This window comes from Bidens hawaiensis, unplaced genomic scaffold (assembly GCF_021521415.1).
Source record: "Bidens hawaiensis isolate Kalapana, Puna unplaced genomic scaffold, B.hawaiensis_p1.1 tig00029323_1, whole genome shotgun sequence".
Classification (NCBI taxonomy): domain Eukaryota; kingdom Viridiplantae; phylum Streptophyta; class Magnoliopsida; order Asterales; family Asteraceae; genus Bidens; species Bidens hawaiensis.
The window spans coordinates 211379-230780 of NW_027494847.1; the positions used below are offsets into that span (position 1 = coordinate 211379).

At 34.3% G+C, this 19402-nt stretch overlaps 1 protein-coding gene and 1 pseudogene across 2 annotated transcripts; both read left to right on the top strand.

Annotated features, from left to right (window-relative positions):
- The first annotated feature begins 224 nt into the window (after window positions 1-224).
- LOC143578702 (ethylene-responsive transcription factor ERF012-like) lies at window positions 225-1207 on the top strand. Its single transcript, XM_077062188.1, has one exon. The coding sequence runs from the start codon at window positions 345-347 to the stop codon at window positions 993-995; it is 651 nt and encodes a 216-aa protein (XP_076918303.1). The 5' UTR covers window positions 225-344; the 3' UTR covers window positions 996-1207.
- A 7898-nt stretch (window positions 1208-9105) lies between these two features.
- Window positions 9106-15006, top strand: LOC143578695 (uncharacterized; annotated as a pseudogene). Its single transcript, XR_013143320.1, has 12 exons — window positions 9106-9481; window positions 10057-10445; window positions 11329-11995; window positions 12032-12317; window positions 12402-12742; window positions 13501-13570; window positions 13647-13684; window positions 13772-13828; window positions 13914-13970; window positions 14056-14090; window positions 14198-14270; window positions 14358-15006. The product of XR_013143320.1 is annotated as an uncharacterized LOC143578695 (transcript).
- The last annotated feature ends 4396 nt before the right edge of the window (window positions 15007-19402 follow it).

The window sequence follows — 19402 nt, forward strand, 5'->3', positions numbered from 1 at the left end:
AATGCATATGTAATGTAAAGGCATGAGTTCATGCTCATTCGTTTCACTAAATAAATAAGACATTTTCTTCACGTTCATTTTCACATTAAATAAATGAACTTTACGTTGAGCATTTCCCTACGTTTCACATCTTAAAATTAAGTTTATGATTCTAAATGACAAGCAAGTCATACATGAAGGGGTGTGTAGTGTGTACAAAACAAGTTCTACTCATTTTCAAACATTTAACTAGAAAGACATCTTCTGTCATCCACTTCAGTTCCCTAACACACACTATAAATCCCCAACATCTCCTAAGTTCCTAACACCTTCACCATCACTTGTTCACTTATTCGATCAATCCCATGAAGAACAATGACACCGGATCAGACTCCCAACTAACCAAAAAGAAGTACCGTGGAGTCCGGATGAGAAGCTGGGGTTCATATGTGTCGGAAATCCGAGCACCAAATCAAAAAACAAGAATATGGTTAGGCTCACATTCGACACCCGAAGCCGCAGCTAGAGCGTACGATGCGGCGGTTTTATGCCTCAAAGGACCATCAGCCAATACCAACTTCCCACATCATCATTACCATCACCTCGATATCAGACCCTATGACGCTGACATGTCACCTAAATCAATTCAGAGAGTAGCTGCAGCTGCAGCTGCAGCAGCCGCAACCACTCATGAATATAAAAATACCAACGACATCACCAATTCAACATTATCATTATCATCATCGTCGTCATCATCGTCTTTGCAATTACCAACAACTCATGATCATTTCACTCATGATGAAATGTTGGTGGGAAATGATAATTATTTTAATAATATTGATACGTATTCGGGTGCGTATGAATATGATCAACCGTGGTCGTGGTGTAATGCGGATGTGCCTATGTATGATGACATGAACCACATGATGTACGATGAATCTATGTTTGATTCTTTGGGGAATCAAGATGTTGTTGAGGAAGATGTTTATGACATTCCGCTATGGAGCTTCTGCTGAATTTTTGTGCTGCAGTTCCACCTGGAGATTTAATTGAATTTTATGAATTAATTAATTGGTTATTCTTTAGGTGATCTTTACATTAATTTTTGTGAAGATCATCATTTACTCGTAATAATATTTGGGAAATCTTATTGTTACTAATGTTTTAATTGAATGAATTTCGCAATGTGTATCTTTTTCTCACAAGCTTTGACTTTATGATCATTTTATATTTATATATTTTTTAATTTGTTTGCTACAATGTACTTTAGATGCTAATTCGAGTAGTTTATAAAATTTAAAGAACTATATGTCAAACATATTTGTTTATAAGATTTAAAGAGTTTAATTTGTATAACTTTTGCTTATTCACTAGTTAATTTATATATGTGTTTCATCATATAATTGAATGTTTACTACATTTAGTTAAGGATAAGACAATTTTGACACAACCTGAACATAATACGCAAAAAGAAAGATTTAGAGTCTGTTGACACGGCCCTTTAAAAAGTGAGTTTACTTGTTAACATTTTTAAGAGTTTTTAAAGAAGTTAATATTTTGATCTTAAAGATAAAATATTTAAATTAAGAGTTAGCTTTCATTTTTTAATTTTCATAGTAAAAATAAATTTTGTTTCGATTCTTTTACCATTTAGTTCCAACAATTTTGTTATATTACTTCTAACTAATATATCAAATTACAAAAAAAAGGTTTCATATAAATCAAATTAATTGTTTACTTCCAGCAATTTTGTTATATTACTTCTAACTAATATATCAAATTAATCCATTTTCTGTTTATTCATGTTCACTTATAAATCAAATTACAAAAAAGGATTAATATAAATCAAATTAATTGTTTACAATCTTGCTAAGTCACTATAATACTAGGGGTGTTCAAAAAGCTCGCGGCTCGTTGGCTCGCACGAAACTCGCTCGAAAATAGCTCAAAAAAAGCTCGGCTCGAAAAAGCTCGATTCTAAATGAGCTCGGCTCGACTCGAGCCAGGGTCAGCTCGGCTCGTGGCTCGTTTTTGGCTCGACTCGTTAGCTCGACTCGTTGGCTCGTTTAGATTAAATCCTAAATTTTAATATCTATATATAATAATATCATACGTATACATATATTACGTCACTCGATACCTAAAACCTTATAAAAGAATAATGAAAATAAAACATATAAAGTTCTAATTATTAATTTTTTATAATATGTATGTTAAAATTATATTTTTTTTATCTTTTATATATCAAAATTTGTAAATAAGAAATTAAAAAAATAAAAAATAAAAAAATTCAAAAAAATTAAAGGAGACTGGCTCGACGAGCTCGAGCTCGGCTCGAGCTTTAAACGAGCCGAGCTCGAGCTCAGTTTTTCAGCTCAATAAAGAAAACGAGCCGAGCTCGAGCCAGCTCGATTAAGTTCGAGCTCGAGCTCAAGCACACTCTGGCTCGGCTCGACTCGGCTCGTTTACAGCCCTATGTATTACTGACACGAATTGAACATGAGACGGTGTTAAGTGAATTAGACATGACACAACAACCTAACGCGACACCTCAAATTAAGGAGCATCTTATATTCTTGTTAACATTTAAAATAGTGACGGAAGATTTTTAGGATTAGGATTGTCTGAACTTTAAGTTCACTAGTATTCTTGATATGTTGAACAAAATTTGCATTTTTCTTGAATTATTTGAAGTAGACCATGGTCCGTACATAATTGACTATTCCAGCTCATTTCAATTAATTTGACGCGTCCGTAGTACGTAGACACATAACATATAAATAATATATAAACAAAAAAACGTAAATAAGAAATAAAATTTTTAAACGATGGCTAAATCATTAAATAAAATACTATAAGTTTGTTACAAATATTCAAAGTATAGAAAAATTTAATATTTTCATAGCACGGTCCGTAGTTTATATACGTACATTATATTTTGTTAATTTATAATAGCGAAACATTATGAGAATTCGGTTCAATAGGGATACGTTTTAGTGGTTCAATTGGCCGAGATTATAAAAAAAACTCGTCAAAGTGAATGCAATTCAAATATATTCAAATGAACGAGTGTATAGGCGGTTTCAACATTATGAGAATTCGGTCCAATAGGGTTGCAAGTTGGTGGTTCAACTGATCGAGATTATAACAAACTCGTCAAGGTGAATGCGATTCAAATATATTCAAATGAAAGAGTGTATAGAAGGTTTCAACGAAATATAATGAGAATCCGGTTCAATAGGGTTGCATAGAGGTGCACAAATCGGGTTTTTTCTAATACCCGGGTTCGGGTATGAACCGGTTTCGGGTATGATCGGGTATTGGAAAATCGGGTATTGAGAGAAATCGGGTAGGGTATTGGGGAGAAAAACTCAACCCTATGTACCCGGGTAGGGTATGATCGGGTTCGGGTATTGGAACCGGGTACGACCGGGTATTAATACCGGGTTTTGAATTTATAATTTTTTTATACAACTTTAAATTTGTTTAAAATTTAAATTTGCTTTGTAATTTATAAAAATAATTAAACTATATTACAAAAACCGTAAATCCACTTAAGTACAAATTCTTTACTTAATAATATGTATTTTTTAAAAACTTAAATATAGAAGTTGTGAAGTAAACATAAGAATATACTATAAAAACTCATGTATTATTTCGAGTATTCGAAAATTGGTATCGGGTATAACCGGGTATGGGTATAGGGTATGACCGTTTCGGGTATTTACAGGTATAAATCGGGTACGGTTTCGGGTACGGGTATTGAGCTCAAAATACATACCATATACATACCCTGCGGGTAGGGTCGGTTCTGGTTTTGGGTATAGAATACCCGGGCATTAAAAAAACCAGTTTCGGGTATTTTTTTCGGGTCCGGTTCCGAGTACGGGTTTTTTGTGCACCTCTAGGGTTGCAAGTTGATGGTTCAACTAGTTGAGATTATAACAAACTCATCAAAGTGAGTGTGATTCATATATATTCATATGAACGAGTGTGTAGACGGTTTCAACGGAACATAATTCGTTTCAGTAGGGTTGCAGGTTGGTGGTTCAACTGGTCGGCATTATAACAATCTCGTCAAAGTGAACGCGATTCAAATATATTCAATTAAATGAACGAGTGTATAGATGGTTTTAAAGAAACATTATGAGAATTCGGTTCAATAGGGTTGCAGGCTGGTGGTTCAATTGGTCGAAATTATAACAAACTCGTCAAAGTGATGCGATTCAGATATATTCAAATGAATGAGTGTATAGAAGGTTTCAATGAAACATTATGAGAATCCGGTTCAGTAGGGTTGCTGATTGATGGTTTAACTGGTCGAGATTATAACAAACTCGTCAAAGGGAATGTGATTCAACATATATACAAACGAACAAGTGTATAGAAGGTTTCCGGTTCGATGAATCATAAGATGATTCCACGTAACAACGTGAGATAAAACTGAAAACCCATATTTTGATACAACCAATCAGAAAACCTTAAATTAAAAATAATAAAACTAAGTTTGTTAAAAATGTGTGACATTGACTAGGGAGCAGTTGTTTAGTTGTCATATCTTCCAGCTTGCAATTAGCTGCCACCATCCTCTGTACTTGTTACTATTTACTAGTGCCGCCACTAGCAACTTCCTTCTCATTGCCCCACGTATTTTTATTATTATTTTTGTTAGCTACATAACTTTTACTAAATATATTAAAAAAAAACCATGCTGAATTTCGTTTAATTGAGTAATTGACTATTGCGCTATAATACAGATCATACTTTTTAGAATGTGTCGTTCACATCATCCAAATATTGAATATACTTCAAATTGTATTCACGTGTGATCACGACATACTATAGTGGGTTTTTTTAAATTTTTTTTGATTGTTATGGTCAAATTTGAAACATACAAACTATAAGTGTATTTGTAGGGGCGTAACGAGTCGAGCATTATGTGAACTGATCAAGACTGGTTTGTTAAAATCTTGATACGTGCAAAGTTCAAATGAGTTTGAGTCTAAACTGGACTGCGTTTATTAAATGATTTCGAGTTCACGTTGTGATACACTGAGTTTGACTAAATTCAAAAGCCTAATATTTATATTCAATGATAAACAAAGTGAATTCCATTCTCGAAAGGTATTCTTATTTTTATTGGCAAAGAGTAGGTTGGAATAACACTCACTCACTAAAATCAAACATCTTCAGACATACAACTCAAGGCCGGCGTGTCTTGCTTACACCTCTAAGGCTTTAACCGTGAGAATGTCAGTCACAACTTAAGAAGGACAATGGTCTTCGAGAGTGGGAGTGTGGTGGTTAGTAGGGCGAGAGAGATTGAATCTGATCATGGTGTGGTAGACGAGTATCTGAACTTTTGTACCATCACTTGTGTTGTACAAGATGTAGTAAATAAATTATTCAACAAAGCTTGCAATTTTACATTTTATGAATAGTTTTGTTATGCTATAACATGTTTATTTGCCCTTGGATTTATACTACGTTCTTTCAACAAATGAGAGTGATTAAAATAATGATAAAACTTTTATTTTAATTTTAAATTTGTTAATAATTGAGACCAAATGGTACAGCTTTCCGTATCTTTCCGTACGTTTTATGAAATTTTAGGTGGGTTCAAAGGAAGCCTCTAGTTTGGGTCCAACTGACATGTGCTTGTCATCTCATCGTTGTCCATTTTTAGATTTTATTTTTTTATTAATCTCGACCACACGTCTTTGTTAGATATCATTCACACACGTATGACCAAGCTTGATCAAGAGATTCGAATAATATGATTTGCTTGAGCAATTCAAGCTCAAAATACCTTTAAAATATCTGTAATAATCTATGTTAAACAAGTCATGTTTGTCGGTTGACGGGTCAAAATCGTTCAATTGTGGATCGGGCCATAAAGAATCTAATAAATTCACTTTCATAATTAAAAAAAATGTTAAACTTGGCTTGTTAGGTATGTCAAGTCCGTTGTTTATAATAAAACTTTAAGCTCGATACAATTTTTAGTTTTCAAGGCATCATGTATAAGTAATTCTAGCATACAAAACACGTCTTTTCTCGCGTGTATGTATGGTTGCTCAACATGAAAGATGACGGTTATCTTTAGCAAATCTTTATTGATTAGCTTAATGTCGAATATTATAATCATGTGTTTACCGCCTCTCGTCCTAACAGCCTTTGCAACCAAGATAGAATCTAGTTCCCTCAACTTATACTTGCTATGTTACAACTTACATATTGGTTAGTATGGGGGTAAGTTTTGTTAGATTGTAGGTGTAACATGAAGTAATAATGCGTGAAGCAGGATGAAAGCACTCCTCGAGTCATCGTAGTTGCATCACCGACACTACTACTCTCACCATCAAAATTGATAATCTATAAAAGTATAAATATGCGTCATGTTATTATAATATTATTGTATCTATATCTTTCATTATAGTTAGTTGTATATAGTTAGTTAGTTAGATGGCTATTGTTTCAGTTATTTCCTTGTCACGTCTCTCAATCTATATAAGATTATAAGGGGTAAAGGAGAGATCATAATTACTTGTATCATTAATTCATTACGAGATCCCTATAGAATGGCATTAGAGGTTAGTGATGGTTGCCAGGGTTGGCTCAACAAATGTGGAGGCCTAAATCGAAACACGATTTTGAGGCCTTTTTATGACAACTGTTAATAAAATAAATTTTGCTTATTACAAGTTTTGAACTAATAACTTATACTTTAGTAACAAACAAGACTATCACCACACAAATACATTACTTTGAGTTTACTTTACACATTATAATATATCTATATATAATGTTTTTTTAGATTTGGGGGCCTATTAAGCGTAGGCCTAAAACCCTAACTTGTTTTCGCTTTCCCACGAGCCACCCCTGATGGTTGCAATTCCGAGTTTCCAACTCAATAAAAAAACTAATGAACTATTGGTTGCTAAATAACTCATAGTAAATAACTAACCACTACTTGTTAAAGGGAGTTTTAACTGTACCAGAAAATTGAATAAAGTTTTGTCTTTTTATAATGTGTGGGTTCAAGTCCTTTAGTGGTAAAAAAAATGAAATTTAAAAATAGAGTAAAAAAGTGTATGAGTTGTCGTTCAAGAAAAAATAAAAAAAAGAAAGAAAACTAACTACTTTAACACTCTTTACATGCCCCTAGCTTCGATTCAATGTTTAACTTGAAATATCGAGAGAAAAACAACCTTTATGATTATCTTTCAAAAGAGTAAATTATGGTTTTCGTTCATGTGGTTTACTTAAATTTGCTATTTCAGTCCATAGAGTTCCATTTTTGTTGCAATTTTTGTCATTTTAGTTTATCTGTTATTTTGTCCAAAATATGTTAAGGAGAATGAAATTGAAACAAAATGAAACTCTACGGACGGAAAGTTAGAGTTTTGCCACCACTATACGACTACGTGTTAGATGCGGTTTCCTTAAAACATTTTGACCAACGAAGTTGTTTCCCATGATACAACATCAAGAAAGTAACGACTTGTTGTACTTCTTTGGATGATCATCAAACATAAAACAATTAGTATGCGAAAATTGTTGAAAATGTCTATGATGTGTTTATCTAAATGAGTATGCATGGTTTTGAGTAGATATCTTAGCGTGGTTCTTTCACCCTTTTCTACTGCTTACTCAAATTCTCTTCGAGTTGTTCGGTTGTCGGGCATATTTAAGAACATACCAAGTATACATCTTTGTCGGGCATATTTAATAAGTTATGTAACGATTGAAATTATACTCTTTATTCCATACACACTATTGCATCGTTGATTTTAGTTTTATGACAATTTATAACTCTTTACAAACTTGTTAATTTACCGCTTACCTAAACGATGTAAGATTTAAATTTCAGAATTATTATTTATAGATTTAGCGTAGCCGGGTTCTTAAACTAATTCTTACCCGATATAGAAAGTTACCCTAACCGAAACTAACATCTTATCTATGAATTATAAAAAATGTATAAATTATTAAATAACCGAAACTAATTATTAAATAAATAAATATATAAATTTACAAAACTATCCTCATGTGCAAGGCGACCAGATTTAACAAGAAAATTTAACTGGGTTAGCATCAAAGGACAAACGTGATAGAGTTTTTAAATATAAATGATGTTTTATGTTATTAAGTTTGCTAAAGAACGTCCATTGAAAAAACGTGCAAACATAAAGGATGTGTTTTGCCATTTCGTCTAAAAATAATAAAATCTTAGAATATTATTGTCATTGTCATTTATAAAATCAGCTTGTGATTTAAGCTAAGTTTAAAAGGTTACCCTAACTGAATTTGCGTTCAAATAATAATACGAGTAGCAATTAAAAAAATAAAGAAAGTAAAAAAAATAGCTTGTGGTTGAAGCTAATTGTACCTCCATATAAGATCGGAACGGTTACTTACATTACATTACATTACATTACATTACATGTTCATCACCTCTCTTATTTTCTTTCTCAATCATTGAATACAAATTCATATAGTTTGGATTCGTCGTTAATTCAACTAACGCGGATTGCTGATTACTTCGTTAACATTCTCATACGTATAATTTGTAAGTTTATTTATTTATATTATTTACGCTTACGCTAGATATATATATGATTTGTGATTTACGTGTATGCAATGCCTAGGCTTACTACGAACTGTAATAGTAAGTTTCTTTGTGAATCATATCAGGTTCTATCGTTTGATTTCTTTTATTAAATCATTAATCACTATCAATTTAGGTATGTAAACGAACCGAAAGAAGTTAGTTTCGTTTATGTTTGTTTGTGTTCGTGAGCTGTTCGTTTAGGGTATAAACGAATGAGTACACGAACATGTCCATTTTCATAATGAACAAAGTATCCGTTCGATTATATGTTTGTGTTCAGTTAAAGTTCAATGAACAAACACAAATATGCCGATGCTCATGTTCGTTCAGTTCTGTCTATAGGCCTAAATGCCATGTCATGTGTCAATTGAAGCATTAAAATAATGAATAGTCTCTACTAAAATTTTATGTCAGTACAGTTTTGAGTATATAGCATGTTTTTTCATGCTATTGTGTTATATTATCATGAGGATGGCTCATTGATTTCTTAAGATCCATGATAGTGTTGATAATCAATTTTTAATGTGAACAGTTGACACATGCTTGTTGACATGAATATCATGTTGCATCATGCTGACTGTATTAAATATTTGAATCTATGCTTGGTAGTGCTGGATATTGCATGCCTAATTCTTGGAGTTTGTCACTATGAAGTGTATATAATATATGTTTTTTATTTATGATCAGCAGCTTACTATTCTGGTTTTTTAAACAGCGTTTGGGCAGAACAGCAATCCAAAAAAAATAAAATCCGGCTTTCTGCGAAACTATTTGGTAGTATGTCTCATACAGGGGGTTTAAATTTTGGTGGAATGTCGACCGGTGTGTTTGGGATTCAAATGCCTGCTTCTGGAGCTTCATCACGCCCTTCATCGTTTTCTTTTTCTGGTAAGCACTCATTATGGCTTTAACTTGGTCTTTAATATTAATGTTGGTTATGTGAAAAAACGTCTAAAGTATGTTCTGTAGATGTTCTGGTACTGTGATTGGTTAGGATACCAGTAATCAATTTTTTTTTGTTTAAAACATTCTAGTAGTGGTTTTGTTGAGCATGCAAATTCTGGTTGACAATGGCTCAAAATCATGTTTATGAATTCATTATTATACTAATTTATAGGTATTACTTGAGTGTGATTCACATTTGGTGGCTGACACATTTTGCATAATTTTAGTCATGTAGTAACACTAGAGTATAATATCACTTGCAACAACTTCTTCAGTTCATACTTAAAAAAAATGGCTACTCACCACTTACACAGTTACTTTTCTTATAAACTTTCTTGATTTTACTTGTTTTTTTTATCATCTCATTAAGGTTCCTGATTTTCGGTTGATGATGTGGATGTCACTATTGATCACATCAGTTTGTTTCATATTTGTTTTGATTGTAATATTATCATGCTCTATAGATTATGAAGTTTGATTTGACCTTCTTTATCTTATTCATCAATATCATTTTGCAGATTCATCTGTGGTTTGGCAGAAGCCTGCAAGTGGTGGATTTGGATCCAATACACAATCAAGTCCACTTGGAAGCTCACTTCAGCAGCAATCACAACCTGCTATTAGTGCTTCTAGCACACCAGCATTTGGTAACACAGGCTCTGCATTTGGCACTTCAGTTAATGGTTCAAGCACTCCGGCTTTTGTGCTTCTAGTACTCCGCCTTTTGCTGCATCAAGCACTCCTGCATTTGATGCATCTAGTACACCAGCATTTGGTAACACATGCTCTGCATTTGGCACCTCGGTTAATGGTTCAAGCACTCCGCCTTTTGCTACATCAAGCACTCCTGCATTTGGTGCTTCTAGCACACCAGCTTCTGGTGCATCAAGCACTCCACCTTTGGCTGGTAAGTACACTTATGACTTATCGACACATTCTAAGTTTAATCTCCTTGTATTGCCCTCATTATGGCTTTAACCTGGTCTTTAATATTAATGTTGGTTATGTGAAGAATATCTAAGTATGTTGTGTAGATGTTCTTGTTTATGGATTCATTATATTTATACTATATTATAGGCATTACTTGGTGTGATTCACATTTAGTATCTGCCCTGTTGTTAATAGCGCTCATAGCGATTGATATAGTGATTAGCGTAGCAGTATGGTTTTGGTATCTATAAAATATAAATGGCAATATAAATATTAGCATTAGCGATATGAATGGCGGGATTTCAGGTTTTTTTATTTAATATATACAGTGATTAATATGCCTAACAAATAGCCGGATTTAGTTTTTTTATTAAATATACGTATAAAAACATTGTATGTGGATATAACATATAATATTTTTCTAAATTTTTTTTCTAGTGTATCGCTAAACATATAATAGTGCCCGTTATTTCATTGCTATCGCTACGTAGTGTATATGTAGCTTATCACTATTGTCCGCTATTCGCCACTAACAACTTTGGGTGTTTGACACACTGCGCAGATATATAGTAACAATAGAGCATAATATCCCTTGTAACCACTTTTGAAGTTCATTCTTAATAAACAAAAAATTTGGCTACCAACCATTTAAACAGTTACTTTTCTTAAGCTTTCTTGATTTTACTTGTTTTTTTTATTATCACATAAAGGTTCGTGAATTTGGTTCTTGATGTGGATGTCTCTTGACTACTGATCACATCAGTTTGTTTCATATTTGTTTTGATTGTAATATTCTCATGCACTATAGATTATGAAGTTTGATTTGACCTTATCTTATTCATTAATTCCTCATTTTACAGGTTCATCTTTGGTTTGGCCGAAGCCTTCAAGTGGTGGCGGCTTTGGATCCCCTACGCAATCAACTCCATTTGGAAGCTCATTTCAGCAGCAATCACAACCTGATTTTACTGCTTCTGGCACACTAGCATTTGGTAACACAGGCTCTGCATTTGGTACCTCGGTTATTGGTTCAAGCACTCCGGCTTTTGGTGCTTCTAGTTCTCCATCTTCTGGTGCACCAAGCACTCCTGCATTTGGGGCTTCTAGTACACCAGCATTTGGTAACCCAGGCTCTGCATTTGGCACCCCAGTTTTCGGTTCAAGCACTCCGGATTTTGGTGCTTCTAACACTCCGGCTTTTGGTGCACCAAGCACTCCTGCATTTTCTGCCACAAGCACCTCGCGTTCGGTGCAACAAGCACACCATCATTTGCCTCGGGTTTTGGTTCAAGCACTCCGGTTTTTGGTGCATCAAGCATTCCTGCCTTTGGTGCCTCGAGCACCCCTGCATTCGGTACTGCAACAAGCACACCAGCATTTGGTAGCACAGGCTCTGCATTTGGTGCCTCGAGCACCCCTGCGTTCGGTGCAACAAGCACACCAGCATTTGGTAGCACAGGCTCTGCATTTGGTGCTTCTAGTACACCAGCTTTTGGGTGTCCACCTACTAACACATTTAGAAGCTTCTCATTTGGTACATAGCTAATTATTTGTTCCATAACTAATAATCTTACTTATGTTTACTTTACTAAAACTGTGTTATACACACAAACATGCAGGGCCCAGACGTCAGCCCCGTCATTTTGGAGCCATGGGTTTGGTCAACCATCTTTTCGAGGTCAACTACGTGAGGGAACTCGAGTAACTACTTATGCTCAGACTGCAGATAACTATGACTATAATCTCTTTCCTTTTGGTAGTAAACTGAAGTCAATATCAGCCATGCCTGCATACAAACAGAAGAGTCAGGAAGAACTTAGATGGGAGGATTATAAATTAGGAGACAAGGGTAATAATCATTATGGTTTCTCTCTTACCACTTTTCTATATTGACTTCATGATGTTTTCTTTAACTTTTATTTTTTATTTTTAGGAAACATGCTCTTCCACTACCCTCCTGTATTTTGGAATGTAGCTTTGGGTTCTTCGCCTTTTGGTGTTGCGTTTGGGCCAACTCCCGCGTTTGGTACAATTCCCGCGTTTGGTACTGCAGCATTCGGTTGTCCTTATTGTAGACCGAGTTCACATGCATTTGGAACATCAACGCCTATATTTGATACTCAAGCCCAGGGAAAAACTTCATTATTTGGTACTGGCTTTAACAATGGAAGCAGTCAATCATCATCTTTGTTCCAACCACCAACACCTACTTTCGGGCAAACCAGTTTTCCTTTTTTTGGAGAGCCGAGCAGCATGGAAGTCGATCAGAAAACTGTGAGTTCCTTTTGTTAGTGTTCTTTTGTTGAGTCTAATCATGCCGCTTACGCATAACCACATGTCCAAAATTAATCCATCGGTCATAAGTAAGACAGAGCACAAACAGAATAAATATTTAACAGATGATTTTATTTGCATACACATTTCATTTTCAGTTTTAATAGCTAAAAACTTGATTATATCTGTTTTTTATATATTTATTATACAAACCATCACATAACTATGTCCTTTTATTGGTTATGTTTTGTACTTGTGTTTCATATGTATCCACTTGTAAATTAATCAACTGCACTTGAATGATGTCAAAGCCGTTGACATATTTTTTTCACTTCCATAATCGTTTTTGTCTTTTTAACGAGTTATCATGTATTTGTGAATAAAACATAGACTTGCAACACTTCTATCGCTATTTAGTGCATTTTTAAAATACTTTTATATGAATTATTTTAAATACACATTGTTATTTTTGGTTTCATTAGCTAATAACTTGATTTTATCATCTGCTTATTTATACTGGTTATGTTTTATATTTTTGTTTCACATGTACTCGCTTGTAAATGCATATAATGTTCACAATTGTTTAAAATATATCAATCCTGTACTCGATGACATGTTTTTTTTACTTCTATGATAACCATTCTAAAATGACTTGTTTATATCTGAAAAATTGATCTTATATTTTTAAAGAGTTGTCATGCATTTGTTAATACTTCTGTTTGTTAATATCTATTAACTTTTGTTTGTTATATATGCAGCCTCCCCTTTCAAGGTTTTTTCAATCGACTCAACCAACTCAGAATACTGGTTGTTTTCGCTTTGTGCCAGGTGACTAAATACATTTCAATTTCATAGATTCCATTTTGAAATTCTTCCATTAATTTTCTCCTCATTGTCTTTACAGATATCAGGCATTTTTGGTTAGAATGTTTGTCGAAACCCGTATGTTTCAGCCACTGTTCTTTTAACCCTCTCGTTATGTATACGTTATTCGTGTCTTCTATATTTTTTTTAACGCTGATGTGGCAGGTGTTGCAGTCAAAGCCCGACATCAGGCATTTTTGGCCAGAATATTTGTCGAAACGCGTATGTTTCAGCCACTGTTCTTTTAACCCTCTCGTTATGTATACATTATTTGTTTCTTCAATAATTTTTAACGCTGATGTGGCAGGTTTTGCAGTCAGTGCCAGAGATTAAGAAATTCTCGTCAGGATATTTCTCGAAACCCGTATGTTTCAGCCACTGTTCTTTAACCCTCTCGTTATGTATGCGTTATTCGCTTCTTCAATAATTTTTAAATGCTGATGGGGCAGATTTTCCGGTCAGAGCCCGACATCAAGCAATTTTGGTCAGGATATATCTCGAAACCCGTATGTATCAGCCATTGTTCTTTTAACCCTCTCATGATATATGCATTATTCGTTTCATCAATAACTTTTGAAGCTGATGTGGCAGGTTTAGCGGTCAGAACTCAACGCTTTCACAACAGTCTGATACAAGTCCTTTTGAAACTTTACCAACAATGCCAGTAAGTAAATTATATAACAATGACATATATGGTACAAAGTTAATATCATATTATTAAATTACATTTTTTTTGTTTAAATCTTTATAGGTCGATGACAAACATTTTCCTACGATGAAATCATGTTTGTTGAATACACTACAGCAGATTGCAAAGAAATTTCCGGACATAACGTTTACATTTAGCGATGCGAAAGAGACTACTAGCACAAAACCATCATTTGGTGCGGGAACTAGAGTAACTCCTTATGCGCGGACACCCGAGGCCGACAGTACACAGCCTGCTGGAAAACTGGAATCAATATCAGCAATGTCTGCATACGAAAAAAAAAGTCATGAAGAACTTAGATGTGAAGATTACCAATTCGGATCCAAAGTTTATATTCATTGTGGCTTTAACATGAACAACACACAACAACAACATCGAAACCCTTTGGCGCCAAGTTCATCATTTGGAAATACTCAAGCATTCCCTTTGTTCCAGTCAACCGCGCCTACTTTTGGGTAGACAAGTTCTCCTTTTGGGCAGCATGTACTTGTCATTCATCAGCATTTTTATAGTTTTACACCAATCACAAGGATTGAAGTTGATTCTTTTGGTACCTAGTATTTTACATCCGCAATTGTTAGCGTCAAACATTCGTCTTTTTTGTTTTGTTTTGATGTGTTCTTATGACTTTCACACGTTATATGATTGTTATTGAGACTTTGGTTGTAAATGATGGTATGCTTTTTGGTTGTAAATGGTGGGATGATTTAAAGCTTTTAAGACTATTTGTCTACGTTATAGCGTGAAATGGTGACAAAAACGAAAAAAAGATCACATGATTTAAGACAGCTGTCGTATGGTTGATCTGTGTCGGACCATAAGGGTGTGTGTAGTGGGCGGGAATAAGGGGCGAAGAGGGGCGATTTTTTGGAGGAACACCACCCCCGGCGATAATTGGGCGAAAAGGGGCGGGGGCGGCATATATTTGTCGCTGCGGAGAAGGAAAGAAAATAATATAATAATAATGCCGTTGGGTAATGGCTATTTATAAAAAATAATAATAATAATTTAAAAACTTAATATATATATCAAACTTTATCTAACCATTTTCACCTTATCATACACAAACACAAACATAAAAATACCAATCATTTTTATTATTTTCATAATTCTTCAAACTCAATGAGTTCCCCGGATTTCACGAACTCTGCCGAGATTTTGGATCAATTAATAAACGAGAGTCGAAGAATTCATCAGATTCACCGACAAGTGGCGGAAGAGCATTTAGAGGTCACGAACGCGGTTCGAGCCATCGTCAATAACATGATGTCCGGCTCTGCTCCATCTACGGCACCACGTAAACGGTCATATATCCTTCGGAATCGTACGCAAGGGAACGCTCGTTTGATGAAGGACTACTTCGACGACTCACCTACATTTAACGACGCTATGTTTCGACGTCGTTTTCGGATGTCCAAGCGTTTATTTTTGCGCATCGTTGGAGATATGGAGCGGGAGTATGAGTATTTTCAACAGAAACCCGATGCAAGAGGATATTTAGGATTCTCCGCCATCCAAAAGTGTACTTCGGCTATACGCATCCTCTCATACGGCAACACAACCGTTATCAATGACGAGTATTTAAAGATGACTGAGAAAACAACGAGAGATGCGTTGGATAATTTTTGCATCGGTAATATTTAAATTGTTTGTATTAACTATTGTTTTTAATATAAATATTGTTTAATAATTTATTTGTATAGGGATAATACAATTATACTCTCGTCGTTATCTGAGGATTTCTACTTCAAACGACCTGACTCGCATATATGATATACACGAAAGCAAACATTCTTTTCCAGGCATGATCGGGAGTATAGATTGAATGCATTGGGAGTGGGTCAACTGTCCAACCGCATGGCGAGGTCAATACACTCGTGATGACCATGGAGTGCCAACGGTTAGTCTTCAAGCCATTTATTCACACGACCTCTGGATTTGGTCAGCCTTCATCGGCTCAGTCGGGTCCAACAACGACATAAACGTTCTCAACGCGTCACCCGTGTTAGAGTATTACATCAGCCGTAGCATACCGGTCTTACCGTTTTATGCCAACGATACCTTCTATCGTCACGGATACTATTTGGGAGATGGGATATATCCAAAGTACTCGATCATCGTCAAGACGTTTCAAGACCCTATCGAAGAAAAAAGAGATTATTTTAAGAAGAAGCAAGAGTCCGCGAGAAAGGATATCGAGAGGTGTTTCGGGGTTCTAAAAAACGTTGGCATTATGTGAAAAACCCTTGTCGTGTATGGACGTTGGCAAAAATGAGCGATGCCATGTATACGTGTATCATATTGCAAAATATAATTTTAGAAGACGAGGGAAAAACAATATGTCAACACTATATACCAGAAAGCGTTCCAGAACAGTTCCCTGAACCAACCCAAGAACAACGAACGTATAACATTCACCAGCTCACATCAAGTGATATACATAACCAACTGAAGGCGGATTTGGTTCAACACGTGTGGGATAATCGTCCCGTTGAGGAGAAGGACGAAAATGAGGAGGAGGACAAAGACGAGTACGAGGACGAAGACGAGGAGGATGACGATGACGAGGACGGGGACGAAGATGGAGACGAATAGATTAGTTTTTTTATAGAAATTTTTATGTGTATTTTTATTTTGGTGTGTTTTTTTATTATAATTTATTTTTATTATTCATGTATTTTTTTTAGTTATGTTTTTTTTGTATTTCTTTTTAATTTTAATGCATTTTTATTTAATTATTTAAATAAATTGGTTTTTATTTAATTAGTTTAATTATAAAAAGAAAATAATAAAAAAAACACTGTAGGCCCAACTTGTAGCCCCTACACCATTACACCCTAAAAACAAATTTCCACTCCATGCTAACTGGGCGTCACGTGTCACAATTCGCCCTCAATTATAGCTCATCTACTACACATAGCCTAACTGTACCATTTTGGTTTGTCCATCGTAAAACCCAAGGTTGACTCATTCTGAAGATCACTGATGCCTTGCTTAACATAGCATCTACATGTGTAATAATGATAACCCATCAAATAGTCATTAAACTTTAAAAGAAATAAATCACATGCACTGATCTTTGAAAAATGGATCGAACATTATATTAATATAGATAAATAAATAGTCTTAAAAGCTTTAAATCATACTATCATTGTAACTTATCATAATATATTAAAATAACTTGAATTTTAAAAGTTTGTTATTTTATCACATTATTAAAATGCTTTCGCCAGTGATAAAAAAGAAAAATCCAAGAGCAGTTTTGGAAGAAAATAAGAAAGATGTTAAAAAAATATGGGCACTACAAAGCATGACATGTCTTTCATGTTATTGAACTGCTCATATGTGTTATGTTAAACATTGTGTGTGATTTATGTTGAGTTGCTTATATTAATCATGTTAAACATATTGTGTGGTGTAACATGCTAATATAACATGTCATCGAAAAATGACAAGCTTAGTGTCGTGTCCGTGTTCACTAGTTGTGTTAAACACGTCGTGTTCGTGTTCAGTAGCCGTGTTAAACATGTTGTGTTTGTGTTCGCTAATTGTGTTAAACATGTCGTGTTCGTGTGCAATAGTCGTGTTAAACATGTTGTGTCAAACTTGGCATGTTTAACACAACATGACACGTTTGGCCAACTTGAACTTATGATGCACGTTTAATATTCGTGAATTACAACCAAAATTTCAGAATTATTAAAATATAAAAGTCAACAATCTAAAAGCAAAAACAAACAATAAATTTATATAAAGTATTTAGCTTGAAATAATAGCTTAATTTTTGTTAATTAGAAGTTCAAACGTCCAACTTGAAGCACTAATAAAGCTGTTTGAAGCATTGTTTCAATAAGCATTATCTCGTTGAAAAGTTATATACATCTGCCATATCTCAACGCATTTCTTTAGACAAAGACTATGTTTTTTCCTCTTTTCAGATGATAAAGATTTCTCTAAACATGAAGTGTGAAGCATACCATGTTTGAATTGAAATTGAGATACTGATACAAGTTCTTCCCTTTTGAATCAGATAGATTCATATTTGAAAGATGTTAACAATAAGTTCTTTCAAAAGAGCCAAATTTTACATCTACTTTAATTCTCATTCAAATCAAAAGCCTTAAAAAACCAGTTTGAAATTCGAAAAAAAAAAAAGTTTTTTTAATAGGGGACTTAGAATTATTACCGGCCGATATCATTTCGTTGAGATTATTAAAATAAAATAATAATAATAAATTAATAAATTAGCTTGTGGGTTAAGCTAATTCTACCTCCCTACCATATAAGAGGTTAAAAAGTATAATTATAATAAAAGAGTTACCCTAATAATATAATAATCAAAACGGTTACTTCACATTACATGTTCATCACCTCTCGTCTTCTCTTCGTCGTTGAATATTAATAGGATTTATGAAGGTTGTGACACTTTATTTTCTAAAACAAATTACAATGCTGAAATGATTTTAAGACAAATAGGATTTATGATCAAGCTAATCTTATAAGGTTTTTTGGTCCATGACATTAAAAAGGTGGTAATATGAGTTAAAATTAACAAAACACACTATCAACCTACCTCAAATCAATAAAATACATTTCTTACATTATGAAAACCGCCTCGTTATCAAACACTCCTCATACGGTATAATGTTGTTGAATCGTATTTATATCGAGCCCCTTTAGTTTCACCACCGACTCAACATGACCCTTGAGGTAAGCACCTCCCGAAGCCTAAACAATAAACATACATAAAAACCCGAGCAGTTATTAAATGTATTCACATGTGAAAAAAACTAAGATAAGACATACATAAGTACCTTGAAACTTTCGGCGTGATCGGCTATTTTAAAACACTTCTTGGTAGTTGCTCTTCTCATTAAAGAGATTTAATGTGTCGGGTTCTCGGCCTGCTCGGCTACCATCTTTGCACCATCACTTTGAGCTTTTTGCGTCGATCAATTTATTTGCAAAAGAAGGCATACAGAAAGCAGCGGTGACTGTGGATCTACAATATGCAAAAATAACCAATAAAACATCAAAAAAATTTGAAACTTTATTAACATAATCACCTCTTTGTCATCTTTGCACCA

Coding starts and splice junctions, on each gene's coding strand:
- LOC143578702 (XM_077062188.1), top strand. CDS start 345: ATGAAGAACAATGACACCGGATCAGACTCCCAACTAACCAAAAAGAAG.